Source organism: Oncorhynchus kisutch, linkage group LG22, assembly GCF_002021735.2.
Source record: "Oncorhynchus kisutch isolate 150728-3 linkage group LG22, Okis_V2, whole genome shotgun sequence".
In the NCBI taxonomy this organism is placed as follows: domain Eukaryota; kingdom Metazoa; phylum Chordata; class Actinopteri; order Salmoniformes; family Salmonidae; genus Oncorhynchus; species Oncorhynchus kisutch.
Genome location: NC_034195.2, coordinates 37,461,378 through 37,480,333, shown reverse-complemented (window position 1 = coordinate 37,480,333; position 18,956 = coordinate 37,461,378). Strand labels below are relative to the sequence as shown.

The 18,956-nt window shown below is 41.4% G+C and overlaps 1 protein-coding gene across 1 annotated transcript in view; it reads left to right on the top strand.

Moving 5' to 3' along the window:
- Positions 1–15,823, top strand: part of LOC109867620 (diphosphoinositol polyphosphate phosphohydrolase 3-beta-like) — a 35,097-nt gene extending 19,274 nt beyond the window's left edge. Inside the window, exons 3-5 of the mRNA XM_020456874.2 lie at positions 3,470–3,514; positions 4,000–4,087; positions 13,888–15,823. Of these exons, the coding sequence (XP_020312463.1) occupies positions 3,470–3,514; positions 4,000–4,087; positions 13,888–14,102 (348 nt within the window). The 3' untranslated portion in view covers positions 14,103–15,823. The remainder of the gene's footprint in view (positions 1–3,469; positions 3,515–3,999; positions 4,088–13,887) is intronic.
- Positions 15,824–18,956: the final 3,133 nt, after the last annotated feature.

The window sequence follows — 18,956 nt, the reverse complement described above, 5'->3', positions numbered from 1 at the left end:
CTTTTAGTTTGGACTGGAGTGGATGTTCTGCCGTGTTCTGCCACAGGGAGTCGTGTTGACAGCTGTGAGGAATTGAGCGGTGACATTTAGAGGCAGTGTCCAGTTACCCACGTCTTCCTCCTCCCTGAATAGGGTTAAATGAGTCGCTCCCCAACACAGGCTGTTAGGAGCTCATAACTCAAATGGTCCTCCCACTGTAATACCCTTCTGTCAAGTTCAACACATCCCCTCCAAAGAACCACGTAATGGAAGTTTAATTGAGGTTTAATATGTGCATGAGTGTCAGATTATTTAGATTTTATCACATAAATCAGTTTTATAATGCAAAAAAAAAAACATATTGGGATTATCCCATCATAGAGCTGAAGTGTGTTGGTAGGGACTTGTGTTTGTCACATGACCATGTGGTCCTGGTAACCTGGCCCCAGCCAGGCAGACCTAGGAGAGATGCAGGAACTTAAACCTGAATTACGTCTCTCTCCCAGGATCATGTGAACAGAGCCATGGGCTCCAGTCCTGGAATGTTGCAAGGTGTTAACAGGCTCTCCCAATACAGTCAGCGGCGGGTACAATAATCTTTTAATATTTTTTCTCATGCATATATCACAAACCTTTATATCCTAGTGCAGTGCTTCTCAAACTGTGGGGGAGGGGAGGGGGAACTCAATCAGGCTTTCAACCTACTCTTGGAAGTTGTAATAGGTGAATGCACAAATTGGGTAGGGCATCATCAGTTTTCCTCTTGTCATTGCAGACCTCAGATAATTATTTATAACTTGTCAGAAATGTCTAGATCAGCTAATGTTTTTTAGTTCGGTTTTTTTGCCCATTGATTTCGTTTCCCAATAATGGAAGGGAGGCCCCGAGTGAAAGAGTTTGGGAACCACTGTCCTAGTGGACAGTATGATATCCACATGAACAGTATGATGAGTTGTGAAATGGCTCCACGGCTTCCCAGCAGCCATTTCATGTTGCCTGCTTTTTACCACAAATGGTTTGACAAGCAACATTAGGCTTATATATTAGCCTGGTCACCAATCTGTTTGTGTTAGCTTGCCAATTCCATCCCTGGTGTGTCATTGTTTGGCGTGACAAATGACAATGACAGAAGTGTATTTGGTAAGACAGCACAAACTGATCTGGAACCAGGCTAACATTATAGCTATGATCATTAGCAGGAGTTCTTGGCCTTGTTTTTATATTGCTGACTAAACTGCTGAGCGCTTCAGTCGATGAGGCATGCTAGGATGGCATAGGTCCTCCTGGGGATCTTCTCTTGAGATGGGCCAAACCCCAATCAGTGGGTATACAGTGCATTCGGAAAGTATTCAGACCTTTTGACTTTTTCCACATTTTGTTACTTTAAGCCTTATTCTAAAATTGATCAAATAAAACATTTTCCTCATCAATCTACACACAATACCCCATAATGACAAAGAGAAAACAGGTTTTCAGAAATGTTTGCAAATTTATATAAAAAAACAACAACATATTTACAGAAGTATTCAGACCCTTTGATATGAGACTCGAAATTGAGCTCAGGTGCATCCTGTTTCCATTGATCATCTTTGAGGTGTTTCTACAAGTTTATTGCAGTCCATCTGTGGTAAATTCAATTGATTGTACATGATTTGGAAAGGCACACACCTGTCTACATATGGTCCCACAGTTGACCGTGCATGGCCTCCATCATTCTTAAACTGAAGAAGTTTGGAACCACTAAGACTCTTCCTAGAGCTGGCCGCACGGCCAAACTCAGCAATCGGGGGAGAAGGGCCTTGGTCAGGGAGGTGACCAAGAACCCGATGGTCACTCTGACAGAGCTCCAGAGTTTCTCTGTGGAGATGGGAGAACCTTCCAGAAGGACAACCTTCTCTGCAGCACTCCGCCAATCAGGCCTTTGTGGTAGAGTGGCCAGACAGAAGCCACTCCTCAGTAAAAGGCACATGACAGCCCACTTGGAGTTTGCCAAGAGGCACCTGAAAGGACTCTCAGACCATGAGAAACAAGATTCTCTGGTCTGATGAAACCAAGATTGAACTCTTTGGCCTGAATGCCAAGCGTCACGTCTGGAGGAAACCTGACACCATCCCAATGTGGTGGCAGCATCATGCTGTGGGGATGTTTTTCAGTGGCAGGGACTGGGAGACTAGTCAGGAGCGAGGGAAAGATAAATGAAGCAAAGTACAGAGCGCGCTCAGGACCTCAGACTGGGGTGAAGGTTCACCTTCCAACAGGACAATGACCCTAAGCACACAGCCAAAACAACGCAGCCAGAGCCCGGACTTGAACCCGTTCTAACATATCTGGAGAGACCTGAAAATAGCTGTGCAGCGACGCTCCCCATCCAACCTGACAGAGCTTGAGAGGATCTGTGGAGAAGGGGAGAAATTCTCCAAAAACAGGTCTACCAAGCGTTTAGCATCCCAACCAAGAAGACTCGAGGCTGTAATCGCTGCCAGAGGTGCTTCAGCAAAGTACTGAGTAAAGGGTCTGAATACTTGTGTAAATGTAATATTTCAGTTTTTATTTTTAATACATTTGCAAACATTTCTAAAAAACTGTTTATGCTTTGTCATTATGGGGTATTGTGTGTAGATTGATGAGGAGAAAAAACGATTTAATTAATTTTAGAATAAGGCTGTAACATAACAAAATGTGGAAAAAGTCAAGGGGTCTGAACACTATTCCGAATGCACTGTACATGCAGTCCTCATCATAGTCAATGCTGAGACTAAGTTTTATGGGAGCAGAGACATGGTATGCCCCTTTGGCTAGTCTGCTGGAATTCTGTCTCGGCATGAAAATATCCCACAGTCAGTCGATGTTCCCATCTGGCTTTTGCAGCAGGTGAGGGTAGGGTACTGTCAAACCTGTTGCATTGTTTGAGGTAAAAAATATCTGCCTTACCAAACAAGCACGTTCTTTAAGAGCACATTCCTTGCTTGTGAATACCACAATACATGGATTCATTTTTAGTTGTTATAATCTGTGATGTGTTAGTAATCCTACCATCAATTAAATAAATGTAGGCTATTTGTTTATGTAAAACATGTCACGCCCCTTGCTTAGCGAGTACCACTTCCCCCTGATTCAGCTCATACCAAGGTTCGAACTCAGGACCTCTGCTTCGCAAACACACGTGACTTCCCTCCTGAAGTGTCTTACCAAGTTGTACTAGCTAGCTATCAAGCAGCGCATGTGGGGACACTTCAGGCTGAGGAATCAGTTTCACAGATCTCCATCTGCTACATTTACATTTAGTAGATTTGATTCTGTTTTCTGAAAATAATTGTCTTGCTGATGTTGATTTAACAGAAGAGTAGAACTCTATATGATATTGGCTGCAACAACTTTTAAAAGTGATTCTGTCTTGTAATGTAGGATGTGGGAATGTATTGATTTTATACTGGTGTTTATACAGTAGCTTGACTGTCCTTTGTTCTAACCTGTCTGTGTCACTGTCCAGGCTGGTGTAAAGGGGAAACTTGGCAGGCTACTGGGGGTTTTTGAGGTAAGCCTCACAAACTGTCAATCATCATGTCATAGCACACTGTAGCATAGCACTGTATATTACATATCATGCAACACATGTCAAAACATTTCTCTCATTACAACATTATTATTATTAAGCCCTACTTCCTCATACCTCAGACCAGTGATATTCAAAGTCATGGTCGCGACCCCACGTGGGAACTGCAGTGGGGTTGCCACATCAAAAATTATATTTAGGCAACAAACAATTAAGAGTACAGATTTAGTAAATGTATTTATTGGTTACTTTTGATAAGAAAGACAAATGAAATGAATGCAAGGTTATTTGTTGATGTAAATTAACATTTACTGGGGTGGGGTCGGTTTCAGCTGGGACCCCAAAAAATGGGGTCCCAGCTGAAAATACCACACAACACACCACAACATTTTTAAGCCCTGCATGCAATACTGTATAAAGGGTTTATTATGATATGAAGCTGTCTGTCTGTTTGTCTGTCCCTGTAGCACAACCAGGACAGGAAACACAGGACATACGTCTATGTCCTGACTGTGACAGAGACCTTGGAGGACTGGGAGGATTCTGTCAACATCGGTAGGCTTCCACTGTACATGAAGACATCTGGTTAGGGAACTTCTACTGTACATGAAGACATCTGGTTAGGGAACATTTACTGTACATGAAGACATCTGGTTAGGGAACTTCTACTGTATATGAAGACATCTGGTTAGGGAACTTCTACTGTACATGAAGACATCTGGTTAGGGAACTTCTACTGTACATGAAGACATCTGGTTAGGGAACTTCTACTGTACACGAAGACATCTGGTTAGGGAACCTCTACTGTACACGAAGACATCTGGTTAGGGAACTTCTACTGTACACGAAGACATCTGGTTAGGGAACTTCTACTGTACACGAAGACATCTGGTTAGGGAACTTCTACTGTACATGAAGACATCTGGTTAGGGAACTTCTACTGTACACAAAGACATCTGGTTAGGGAACTTCTACTGTACATGAAGACATCTGGTTAGGGAACTTCTACTGTACATGAAGACATCTGGTTAGGGAACTTCTACTGTACATGAAGACATCTGGTTAGGGAACACTATTTTCCCACATGTCTTTAGACCTTTATGCATGTCTTTTGTCTAAGCATTTCCTCTCTGACACAATTGGTGGGAAACTGGGAACTTCTGAGAAATTTAGACAAACAACCTTTTCTTACTACACCTACGCAACTACGTCTCTCTCACACCCCGGGCCCCTTTCACTCTCCGAGTCTGTGACATCAAAACATTGGAACACACAAACACATTTGTGCCTCATAAAACAAAAAGGTTTTGATCTCCTAAGCAGTCAGGGCCGTGAAATGAGGTTTGAGGACTGTTGGTTTGACTCCTGGGTACTTAACGAAAATCATCAGATGATATTTTCTAATTCCATTCATAGAGTGTATCAAAGTCAGGTTCATGTAAGATTCCCTTTGAAGAGAATTTGTATCATGAAAAGACAAAAGCACGAATACTGCTTGGAGTTTGTAAGTTCAAGTGGCTCTTTGGGGGGTTCATGCATAGTACTCATGTTGTATCAAAAAATGAATTCTTTAGATAAGTTATAATGCATTTATGTAATTTGTCCAATGTTATTAATAGGGGAAAGAAATGTAACACTTTTATATTACAACTGTACAGTGCCTTCAGGCGGTGAATCTGACTGTTGTTCTAAGTCAATATACAGGTCAGGATATCTGTTTGTCAAAGATCAGTGTCTCAATGCCTCATTGACAGTTGACCCTCGCAAGGCTGGTCGTCCATCATGGACCAAACTTCTTGGGAGCAAGAATTTCACAGTGTCATCACTATTCTTTTTCATTTCAAGCTGCTGAATCATGAATTTGATACATTTATTTTATGAGCTTTTTGCATAGGTCACATGTACATCACTGTTCTCTCCTGGGTGGATCTGTGGAACATCAAAGTGGAGCAGATGAGCCATGTTCCTAAAATGGCTACTGTACATACCAAATTATGTATGTGTCTTGGTTATCTTTTAATGTATTTAAAAAATTATCAGTGCCAAATAATCAGTGATTTTGTATCTACTGACTGTACTATTGACTGATGTTCCAATCAATCAAAAGTCTAAATTGTAAATCTCAGCATTGAAAGGAGTTAAAATGAACCTCTTAAATGTAAAGTCCCCATATTTAGGGACCCTATTAGATGTTTTTATTCAATTCAGTCTGGTATGAGAACGGTAGCCCTATCTGCAAAAGCAGGGTGTCTACGGAAATCTGAGTATCTTGGCTATTTATCTGTGCCTTAAAATCTTTGGTGTGATTTGTTACCATATATGGGCATATGAATGTATAAGGGCAGGCTGAGCAGATTACCTCATTTCAAGATCCCGAGGTGTTCGTGGTGATTGTATGGAGATTTTAACAGCCGGTTAATGGCGTCCCTTGAGAAGGCAAGAACAAGATGTATGGCAGGAGAAGTGCAGTATTATCATAAGGAGACATACTTGAAATACGGAAGAGGAATGGAGGGGAAAAGAGAGGCAGAGGAGGTCTAAGAGAGGGGGAGGAAGAGGTTACGATTGAGTCTGTTAAAAATTATGGAAAAAAGCTGAGATGGTTTGTTAGAGAAGAATGCTAGAAAGTTTAAGCAGAGTGAGCTGAAGACAGGAGGAGAAATGGAAGTGAATGAGGTCGAAGTATCGGAGGTGGTAGGTGTCGTGAAGTTCTCTGAGCCTTATGCTTGCACCGAGAGTCAGGATAAAGATGAGTCTGTGACAGTAGGAGTGAAGTTTTTTGGAACAAGTGGACCCTTGCCTTTTGGCTGATCCATTTGTGGTTTCAGGGTGGGTGAAAACCGAGTTGGGATGCTGTGGAATCGGTGAGGGTAACCAGAAGTGGTCTTGTGATAATTGTTTGTGTTTCTGCTGGTCAGAGGGAACAGGCGCTCTGAGTTAAACGAATGGGGGCAAGATGTGAATGGTTTTGCTCTCAAGAAAAGGGTGCCATTGAAAGAAGTGATTTCTGGGGTAGCAGTAAAAGTTGACCAACTAAAGGGGAAGATTCCCGGTGTTTGTGATGCTTGTTGTTTGGTGCGACGCAGACAGGGTAGCGTGAATGGTGAAACAGAAGAGTCATTGTCTGGTTCTTTTTGTTTTAATGTTGAGTCTTTGTGTACAAACTTTTGTGCCGAATACATTAAGATGTTACAGGTGTCAAGCTTATGGGCATGTGGTAGCAGTGTGTAGGAGGGAGGTTCCTAGGTGGTAGCAGTGTGTAGGAGGGAGGTTCCTAGGTGGTAGCAGTGTGTAGGAGAGAGGTTTCTAGGTGTGAAAAGTGTGCAGAAGGGTATGAGAAAAAGGAATGTGTAGCATTGGGGAAAGTAGTGGTATGTGTTAACTGTAGGGGTGCCCATGGAGCTGGGGATCAGAAATGTCCTGTGCGAGAGAGGCAGGTTGAGGTTTCCAGGGTTAGAGTAATGCAGAAGTTGTCATATGCTGAGACAGTGAAGAAAGTAGAGGAAGATGGGTCAAGGGGGAGGGATCCTGAGAGGAGTGGTGCGTGTAGTAGATCTGTACCAGTTTGAATTTTTTAAATTTTTAATTTCACCTTTATTTAACCAGGTAGGCTAGTTGAGAACAAGTTCTCATTTGCAACTGCGACTTGGCCAAGATAAAGCATAGCAGTGTGAGCAGACAACACAGAGTTACACATGGAGTAAACAATTAACAAGTCAATAACACAATAGGAAGAAAAAAAAGAGAGTCTATATACAATGTGTGCAAAAGGCATGAGGAGGTAGGCGAATAATTACAATTTTGCAGATTAACACTGGAGTGATAAATGATCAGATGGTTATGTACAGGTAGAGATATTGGTGTGCAAAAGAGCAGAAAAGTAAATAAATAAAAACAGTATGGGGATGAGGTAGGTAAAAATGGGTGGGCTATTTGCCGATAGACTATGTACAGCTGCAGCGATCGGTTAGCTGCTCAGATAGCAGATGTTTGAAGTTGGTGAGGGAGATAAAAGTCTCCAACTTGAGCGATTTTTGCAATTCGTTCCAGTCACAGGCAGCAGAGAACTGGAATGAAAGGCGGCCAAATGAGGTGTTGGCTTTAGGGATGATCAGTGAGATACACCTGCTGGAGCGCGTGCTACGGATGGGTGTTGCCATCGTGACCAGTGAACTGAGATAAGGCGGAGCTTTACCTAGCATGGACTTGTAGATCACCTGGAGCCAGTGGGTCTGGCGACGAATATGTAGCGAGGGCCAGCCGACTAGAGCGTACAAGTCGCAGTGGTGGGTGGTATAAGGTGCTTTAGTGACAAAACGGATGGCACTGTGATAAACTGCATCCAGTTTGCTGAGTAGAGTGTTGGAAGCAATTTTGTAGATGACATCGCCGAAGTCGAGGATCGGTAGGATAGTCAGTTTTACTAGGGTAAGTTTGGTGGCGTGAGTGAAGTACAGGGGGATCGGCCAACAAGTGACACATGTTTCAGTAAGATTTCATTTTTGGCCTTTATAGCAATGGTTATCAACTGTACTGCAGGGATGGAACGTAAAGTTGCAGAAAATTGAGGTTGTGGTGGCAGCTGCAGAGAGGTATTTGGGTGTGCGAGACTTGACATCAGAAGAGTTACAGGGTGTGTTGAGTGGTGGTGTCACATCCTTTCAGGTTGATGGCCTGATAGTAGATTTAAATAGTGGAGTAGGGGTGGTATTTTTTATTTTATTATATTTTGTTAGAATAGATGGTAGTGTATTTGTTTATTTCTACATTTTTTCAAGCAAAGTATAAGGAACGATGAGGAATGAGGATTTCGACTCGGCCGACAAATATTGCTTTCTAGAAGGATTGGATCCACTTTTAGATCTATCTGTAAGTAAATTATTTTCATGACTTTATATAGAACATTTACTATATGTAAGTTGTCTGCTTTTTATGCTTTGGATTTAGTTTACATAGGCCTATGTAACAAGTCATTTATATGTTATATAATTCCAAAGTAGTTATTGTATACCAATATGTTTCATATTGGTTCACTGTTTGCTGTTCTAAGTTTCATCCTTGTAACTTTGGAGAGGCTACTACACTCATGGTCATTGTTTATTTGTGGTTCTCACCTCTGCCTTTGCCTCCAAAGTCTTACTGTTAGCATTGTGTGTGTACTTCACACCTATGTGAGTCACTGTACAGATAAAGTTTAGGCCTGGTGTTTTTACTTTACACTAATGTCATTTTGTAAATTTAGTCAACTGTAATTCTGTGTCATACAACAATATATCCCTTTATTTTATTTACCGCAGAGGATTTTGATGACGTTTGAGAGCCACCCCTCCACAGCAAGCGCCCCCGCCAGTCAAGGTCTTCAATGCGACATCCACTTTTCATAGACTTCTAAAAAGAAAATAGGTGCTTTCGGAACCATTCGTCCTAACAGAATCAGTTTCCCTAAGACCAAGGTAAACAACATGACAAAGACAGCGGAGAGGGGAACCATACGTTGGATCAGGACAAACAAGCAGCTTTTTGTGAAATGGAAAGACACTAAGGAAACAACCATGCTCACCACACAACATAAGGCATTCAATAACAACAATGTCACAAGGAGAGCGAAAAAAGGGGGGGGGGGAGGGGGGAGAGTCTCCATTCCTGTTTCTGTGAAGGACTATAATGCCAGCATGGGGGTGTCAACCTATCTGATGCTCTGATAAACTACTACCAGGTTCTCCACAAGACCAGGAAGTGGTATAAGACTTTTATTTACCACTTTGTGGATATTGCTAGAGTAAATGCTTTCATTCTCCACAAGCAGATGGCCAAATCAAAAGGTCAAACCCCCCGTCTCCCAGTTGGCCTTCTGAGAGCAGCTGGTGTTGGAAATGGTTGAATTGGGGGCCCAAAGCAACCTCACAATCATCACAAGACCCCCCCCCCCACCACTATCCAACACACATGCCAAAAAAACAAAAAGGAAGAACTGCAAGCATTGCACAAAACACAGGGGGGAAAAAGGGGGAAATGCCAGTTCGCTTTTTGTTTCCAGGCAGAGAGGGACTGCTTCAAAGACTATCACTACATGCACAAGCTACGGGGAAAGCGAAATCTAATCATCTACACCTGGGATTTAAAACGAATACGAATGCCATTTGTAAATATTTCAGCTTCTTTTTATTTTTGCACCTTTTTTTAGTGAAGGACACGTGTAACCAAGTTTGTGTTTGATAAGAAATGTTATTTTTTTAATGTATATCTGTTGCTTCTATATTGTTTTTGTTAACAGTTCATTTGTACGTGGGATTAATACAATGGATATGCCTAGGCTAAACATTCTGGCACTTTGGAGAAGTTGAAAAAACACTTGGATATCCACTGTATGTCCCCCGACACCACCACAATGTTTGAGAGAGGTTGGTGTTGTAGAAACTTAGTTTTTATATAGTGAACAATAACTTTTAGGCACATCCAGTGTGCAAAAACTGCAATTACCACTTTGGAGAGGTTCAAAGGACACTTGAATGTACCCTGGATACCACATAACACCACCACAATGTTTGAGTGAGGTTAATATGGTAGAAATTTTATTTTTATACTCAACAAATTGCATTTAGGGATTGCAAATGTGTAATAGCACTGGAATTATCTAATTTACAGACATATGTCACTTTGGAGAGGTTTAGAGACACTTGAAAACATCCCGCGACCACACCTGACCACTTACTAAAACGTCTGCCTATTTCTACTTGTTAGGTCTATCAATCCTTTTTTTCTGATCTTGTTCACATGTTTTAGAAGCCATCTGAAAGTGTTTCCAGCTCTGGGCATCAGTAATCCACGTGTAGCTTGTCAATAAAAGATTACTTTCAAATAAAATGTTGTGTGTGTGCTTGATCTTGTATATTCTGAACTATGTAACTCCTATCTTCTGATTATTTCCTCATAATCTCCCAGATGTTGTCTTTCCAAATATACCAAGTTTCGGCATGTCAGAATCATGTAATTACACATGAATAGCAGTTACTTTTGGGTATGTCTATTTAGGCAGAAATCTACATTGTGCCATTACATTTAAGAGGTTAAAATGACTCGTATAGAGGCTGACCCCAGTTTAGTTGGCAGGAGACAGCTTGTAAAAACTGAGAGAGGAACCAGCAGACAGACTGACAGATGGTCTCTGTTGTCATTTGAGATACTGACCGAGGGACACGTCCATGTATACAGTAATACATCCCTAGCCACCTGAACTCTGACCTACTGGATATATTGACTGAAAAAATGCTGTCAGTTGTTTTCACACCATCATCACCTCTGTCAAACACCTGTTGATCTTCAGTAATGTCAGCATATTGCTGGATGTCTAAATAAAATGCTTGTATTTGAAGAATGGTTTGGAAAAACAGTATTCAATGTCCACTTGTGTTTTGATCCACACTTTTCTTTATGCAAACTAAGTATCAAATTATGAGATGAAACTGGCCAAATTCTGTTTTGAATGAGTTACTTGTACATTTGTTTGTTTAATATTTACATGAAGACATTTTCCATGTTCTGCAACTAAAATATGTGGTATCTGTGCAAATTAGTGTCAAGTAAATATTGTACGGTAGAAAACACCGAACTGTTTTAGCTAACTAGACACTTTCTACATGTTAAGACGTGGACTAGATCCCAGAAATTATCACCATAATTGGTTTAGGATGTGGTAGCAGGTGTTTAAAATATAACGTTTGACAAGGGACCCTGTAACTCAAAACGTGAACTATTTGTAGCCGGTCTGAAAAAAAAAGTGCTGATCTTTCGTTTCCTTTACCCATATAAATAGAATTCAGGCCTGTTCACAAGGTGCATGCATGTTTGCTGTGCACAGTTGTTTTCCAGTCTTCGTCACTACCCGCACTGTCTCCCCCTCCCTCCCTCTGTCCTCTCTTGCCTTTTACAAGTCCCATGACTGTGCCTGGCCAGGCTCTACATTTGTGGGCTTGTCTTACAAGTGGAGTACCTCAGTACCCCCCCACCCCCCCTTCCCTCCCCCATACACACCGCTACACCCCCCTCAGTAACCCATTTTAATGTCAGAGGGCACTTTTGAATGCCTTTTACAAAATACTTGAATGATAAAATATGGGTAGCATTTGGAAGCCAGGAGAAAGTGGTTTTGAAGAGATGTATAAATAATGTTAACTGACAATTAACCAGACAATGTTTTTTTATGGGAAATCTTTATACTGAGGCTTAGGTGGGAAGCTTCATCAACACCACAGGATAAAATACAGAAATGTCCAGTTGTACTATGGGTAAAGTTCTCAACGTTCAGTGGTGTTACATTTTTCAGTATTTCAGCGCTGGTTGGTGTGAAGGGGTGGGGAAAATGTGTAGCTGTGCTTACAGAGGTTTAGCCAGTGTTCATGTTGATATGCTAATTGGGAAGTCCAACAAAAGCAGAAAAGTAATAACACTTTCTGAATGTCACATGCATCCGTTAAAGTAACAAAGACCTACTTTAAGGAAAGTTTTGATTAGTTCCTAATACATTGTAATGTACATTCAGGCAGTCAGGGAAAAACAAACAGTAATCATTGTTGGCTTATTACAAAAACTGAGAATCGTTGTATAAATCTGATGAGAATCAGTTTTTAGATCCTATTACTCTGTTAACCTGCTAAACTCTGCGTGGTTGTTTTGGACCCGGTACAGGGTCCGGCGATGACATTTGAATGCTGCAGTCCTTTTTGGAAATTTAACTCAAATCTTACTGCTGGCAATGTCATAAGAATATCCTTGTATACATCCTCCACATGCGTCATTGATCTAGCACATAGTTTACAATAGGAAAAGTGAATGGGAAAAGAAGTTTGAAGTTTCCTCACCTGTCTGGGTCTTATATAAAACATTTAAAAAGCAAACTCCATAACTTGAAAGCCCTGATTGCTAAGGTAATTTTAAGATGTCAGGCTTGAAAATCCGTTCAGCCATTTTGGCACAGTGACTCACGACCCAAACCAGACGCAACTGGTGGCCAAGAGATGCCATGTGATCTCCTATTGCTATCTAGTGGATGAACTGGGAATCAGACAGGGGATATATTTACATCAATAGATAGAGACTTGAGCTTTCTCCTCATATGCCTTCAGAAAGTATTCACAACCCTTGACTATCCACATTTTGTTGTGCTAAAGCCTGAATATAAAAGTGATTCAATTGAGATGTTGCGTCACTGATCTAAACATAATGTGGAATTGTGTTTTTAGAAATGTTTACAAATGAATAAATTATAAGCGGAAATGTCTTGAGTCAATAAGTATTCAACCCTTTTGTTATGGCAAGTCTAAGCTCAGGAGTAAAAATGTGCTTAAGTGATGAGTTAACATTTGCTCACTCTGTGCAAATCCAATACAACACATCTTCATATTTTCAAGCATGGTGGTGGCAGCATGATGTTATGGGTATACTTGTCATCTTCAAGGACTAGGGAGTTTTTTTAGGAAGAAAATAAATGGAACAGAGCTAAGTAAAGGCAAAATCCTAGAGGAAAACTTGGTTCAATCTGCTTCCCCACAGACACTGGGAGACAAATTCACCTTTCAGCAGAACAATAACCTAAAACTCTAGGCCAAATATACACTGGAGTTGCTTACCAAGACTACCATTAGGGTTCCTGAGTGGCCAAGTTACAGTTTTGGCTTAAATGGGCTGGATAAACTATGGCAAGACTTAAAAATGACTGTCTATCAATGATCAACAACCAACTTGACAGAACTTGAGTTTCTTTAAAATAATATTTGTCAAATATTGTAAAATCCAGATGTGCAAAGCTCTTAGACTTACCAAGGAAGACTCTCCGCTGTAATCACTGCCCAATGTGATTCGATCATGTATTGACTCGGGGTTGCATACTTATCTAAACAAGATATATTAGTATTTTATTTTCCATAAATAAAATGTCACATTTTGTGTAGATTGTTGACAGAAAATGACATACATTTGAATCCCACTTTCTAACACACAACAAAATGTGTTTAAAGTGTAGGGGTGTGATTACTTTCTGAAGGCACTGATAATCATTCACGGAAAATTAAAGCATGGCACATTGCACAAGCCCGGCGCTTTTAAAATGGCTGTCTTTATGGGTAAAATGCCATTTTTGTTTGCTTACCCCCCCCCCCCCCCCCCCCCCCCCCACACACACACACACACACACACACACACACACAGAGCACTAAGCATGTATTTGTAGGTTGTTTTTTATACTGACATGTACTTTGAGGGTAGTATACAATAATGTGTCGTTTAGAAAGTTTAAACGGCGGCAGTTTAAGAGGTTAATACTGCCCTCTGACCTTTTCTCTCTGCTGTACCTCTTTCAGGTAGGAAACGGAAGTGGTTCAATATCGACGAGGCTATCCGGGTGCTGCAGAGCCACAAGCCTGTCCACGCAGAGTACCTGCGCCGACTCACAGCCACTTGTAATCCCACATGCAGCTCCACCTGTTGCGACCCCACCAATGGCAACACCTGGGTGTTCCCCACGACGGACGACAATGCCCCTGACTACGTCAACTCCACCACAGGGGACAGATAGAGGACCTCCCTCGGTCAACAGATAGGACAGATAGGATAGCCACCATCAGAGGAACCAGCATCATAAGAGGACCTAGCCTAGGTGCCAGTCGGTTTCTGCTGTCCTGCTAACTCCTTGTGGACTTGTCATGTTTGGCTTGACAATGACAGTAATGGAGTATGGCAAGAGCACAAACTGATCTGGGACCAAGCCAAGGAGGACCCAAGAGGACTCTAGAGTGGAAGTTCCCAGAATAGACATTTTGCATGGATTCCTTTCTGTGTTGATTCTTAATTTGTACACTATGAACTTTCTAAGTTAAAAGGAATTCATTAATTTATTAGGGGGCATGAAGAGTGTGAAAATGTGTCAAATGGATATTCAATATTTTTCTTTGTATATTGTTTTTATCAACTGTCATCAGCCAAATAAGGATATATATTATTAATAAAAACTGGATCTTAAAGCTAATCTCTCTTAATGAGATCCATTAGTCATCAGCTTTCTATCATTAGAATGATGTCAACCTCTGTGAAATGGTCCTTTGTTTCAAGTTATTCTTACAAGTTCATCTTACATTTTGATTATATAGGGTCAAAGACTACAGTCTATGGTCAGAGTGCAGCACTTTGGTGAACTGCTTTCTGCTTGAAGTAGCTCTGATAGGCCAATAGAGGGTAGTGTTACCTCTGGAAAGGCTTATTTCCTTGATGTCAAAACCCCAAATGCAGCTTAGTTTAGGGCAAAGGTAGGAAACCTTTGTCAGGGTGCCAGAACATAATTATTTAGTATTTATTTGGACCCCCACTTAGCTGCTGTTGAGGCAGTGGCTGCTCTTCCTGGGGTCCAAACAGGAAACAACTCAAATAAAATGCATAATATATACACAATACTTGCAGAAAGTATTCACACCCTCTCACTTTTTACACTTTTTTTGTTACACCCTGAATTTAAAAAGAATACAATAAAGGTTTTTGTCACTGGCCTACACACAATACCACATAATATCAAAGTGGAATTATTTTTACAAATTAATAAAAAATTTAAATCTGAATTGTCTTTAGTTAATAAGTATTCAACCCCTTTGTTATGGCAAGCCAAATAAGTTCAGAAGTAAAAATGAGCTTGAGTCACATAGGTTGCATGGACTCTGTGTGCAATAATAGTGTTTAACATGATTTTTGAATGACTATCTCATCTCTGTACCCCACGCATACAAGTATCTGTAAGGTACCTAGGCTACCTGGGGCGGCAGGTAGCCTAGTGGTTAGAGCGTTGTACTATTAATCGAAAGGTTGCTAGATCAAATTCCTGAGCTGACAAGGTAAAAATCTGTTGTTCTACCCCTGAACAAGGCAGTTAACCCACTGTTCCTAGGCCGTCATTGAAAATAAGAATTTGTTCTTTAACTGACTTGCCTAGTTAAATAAAGGAAAAATAAAAAGCTGTGAATTTCAAACACAGATTCAACCACAAAGACCAGAGAGGTTTTCCAATGCCTCATAAATAAGGTCACCTGTTGTTAGATGGGTAGAAAAAACAGACATTGAATAACCCTTTGAGCATGGTGAAGTTATTAATTACCCTTTTGATGGTGTATCAATGCACTCAGTCCCTACAAAGTTACAGGCACCCTTCCTAACTCAGTTGCCAGAGAGGAAGGAAACCGCTCATGGATTTCATCATGAGGCCAATGATGACTTTAATCCTCTACTGAATAAAAATATTCCAAAACACGCAAATCCAGTAAAATACATCACTGAGTACCACTCCATATTTTCAAGCAAAGTGGGGGCTGCATCATATTATGGTATGCTTGTCATCATTTAGGACTGGGGAGTTTTTCAGGATAAAAAATAAACGTAATGGAGCTAAGCACAGGCAAAATCCTACAGGAAAACCTGGTTCAGTCTTCTTTCCACCAGACACTGGGAGATTAATTCACCTTTCAGTGGGACAGGGACAATGACCTAAAACACAAGGCCAAATCTACACTAGAATTGCTTATACCAAGAAGACAGTGGCCTAGTTACAGTTTTGACTTGAGGCTACTTGAAAATCGATGGCAAGACATGAAAATGATTGTTTAGCAATGATCATCAACCAATTTGACAGAGCTTGAAGAATTTTGACAATTATGGGCAAATGTTGCACAATCCAGAGACTTACCCAGAAAGACTAACAGCCATAATCACTGCCAAAGGTACTTCAACAAAGTATTGACTCCTGGAAGTGAGTACTTGTCAATGAGGTATTACTGTATTTAATTTTCAATATATTTGCAAATATTTCTGTGTTTTTTTTCTCACTTTGCCATTATGGGGTATTGTGTGTAGATGGGTGAGAAAAGTATCAATTTAATAAATTTTGAATTCAGGCTGTAACACGTTTTTGGGGGGAAAGAAGTCAAAGGGTTTTGATTGCTTTTTGAAAACAAAGTAAATATACATAGCACTATATTTACATTACAATTTAGTCATTTGGCAGATGCTCCCATCCAGAGCTACCCATAGCTAGTGCATTCATCTCTAGATAGCCAGGCGAGAAAACCCCATAATTGCGTGGATGCTACCATCGATCCACGATTTCTGGTTAGGAAAGGTTTTAGTCACAGTGGGTACGACATCTCCGATGCACTTGCTAATAAACTCACTCACGAGTCAGCATATACATCAATGTTATTGTCTGAGGCTATCCGGAACATATCCCAGTCCACGTGATCGAAGCAATCTTGAAGCATGGAATCCAATTGGTCAGACCAGCATTGGATGGAGCATGGGCGTTTCCTGTTTTAGTTTCTGTCTATAGGCTGGGAGCAACAAAATGGAGTCATGGTCAGATTTGCCGAAGGCAGGGCGGGGGAGGGCTTTGTCAGCATCACGGAAGTTAGAGGAGCAATGATCCAGAATGCTACCAGCTTGTGTCGCGCATTCGATATGCTGATAGAATTTAGGAAGTCTTGTTCTCAGGTTAGCTTTGTTAAAATCCCCAGCTACAATAAATGCAGCCTCAGGATGTATGGTTTCCAGTTTACATAGAGTCCAGTGAAGTTCTTTCAGAAGTATCTGCTTGGGGGGTGGAACTTGAGTTTCTGTATGTTGTTGTGATTACACCATGAGCCGTTAATCATAATCATACACCCCCGCCTTCTTCTTACCAGAGAGATGTTTATTTCTGTCGGCGCGATGCATGAAGAAACTGGGTGGCTGTACCGCCTCTGACAACATATCCCGAGTGAGCCATGTTTCCGTGAAACAGAGAATGTTACAATATCTGATGTTTCTCTGGAACGCAACTCGTGCCCTATTTTCGTACACCTTATCTAGAAATTGGACATTGGCGAGTAATATGCACGGAAGCGGTGGATGGTGTGCTCGCCTTTTGAGTCTGACCAGTAGGCCGCTTTGTTTTGGGTCGGCCTCTGGGATAAGGTCCCATGTCCAGGGTGGAGGTCCGAACAAAGGATCAGCTTCGGGAAAGACGTATTCCTGGTCGTAATGTTGGTAAGTTGACATCACTTTTTTATCCAATAGTTCTTCCTGGCTCTCTGTAATAACACTTGAGATTTTCTGGGCTAACAATGTAAGAAATAATACGTAAAAAACAAATAACTGCATAGTTTCCTAAGGACCTGAAGGAGGTGACCATCTCTGTCGGCGCCATCTTGCACTGAAAGCGCGAACCACCGCTTTTAATCATGACAAGGCGACTGGAAACATGACAGAATACAAACAGTGCAGCTATTCCCTCCGTAAGGCAAACAAACAAGCAAAGCGTCAGTATAGAGACAAAGTAGAGTCGCAATGCAATGGCTCAAACACGAGATGTGTGTGGCAGGGTCTTCAGTCAATCACAGATTACAAAAATAAAACTTGTCTTGCTCCCAGACAAATTAAACAACTTCTTTGCTTGCTTTGAGGACAATACAGTGCCATTAACATGACCCGCTACCAAAGCCTGTGGGCTCTCCTTCTCCGTGGCCAACGTGAGTAAAACATTTAAATGTGTTAACCCTTGCAAGGCTGTCCTGCCCAGACAGCATCCCTAGCCGCGTCCTCAGAGCATCGTCCATGACTGCCTGGCCATGCACGCCTCCAACTCAATCATCAAGTTTGCAGACGACACTACAGTGGTAGGCTTGATTACCAACAACGACGAGACGGCATACAGGGAGGAGGTGAGGGCCCTCGGAGTGTGGTGTCAGGAAATTAACCTCTTACTCAACGTCAACAAAACAAAGGAGATGATCGTGGACTTCAGGAAACAGCAGAGGGAGCACACCCCATCCACATCGACAGAACAGTAGTGGAGAAGGTGGAAAGCGTACAGCGTACACATCACGGACAAACTGAAATGGTCCACCGACACAGACAGAGTCTGGTGAAGAAGGCGCAATCGGAATAGTGCTTCTTCAACCTCATGAGGGTGAAGAAATTTGGCTCGTCACCTAAAGCACTCACAAACTGTTACAAATGCACAACCGAGATCATCCTGTCAGGCTGTATCACCGACAAACTGACTGTTGACTTCCCTACATTTCCTTGCAGCAGGCCAGGTCCTTCTATGCGTGCTCCGGCACGCGCAATCACTTAACATTAACAGGACAGAGAAACCAGACACATCCTCATTGCTCACATGGAGCACTCTAACCAAAGAAAATAAAAACACTTGTAAATGATGGTTATGAAATAAACCAAAATGTGTTTCTCACAAGTGTAGCAGGTTGTTGTGATTGAGAATGACTGTAGGCCTAATTAATCTATAAGATTCTAAGCCCCGTCTAAGCCCGGGTTGGGGGATTCTACTAAGCTATATGGAATTGATTTAAGAAGACCATACCAAGGATAATTTTGCTATTTGATTTGGAATTTTAAG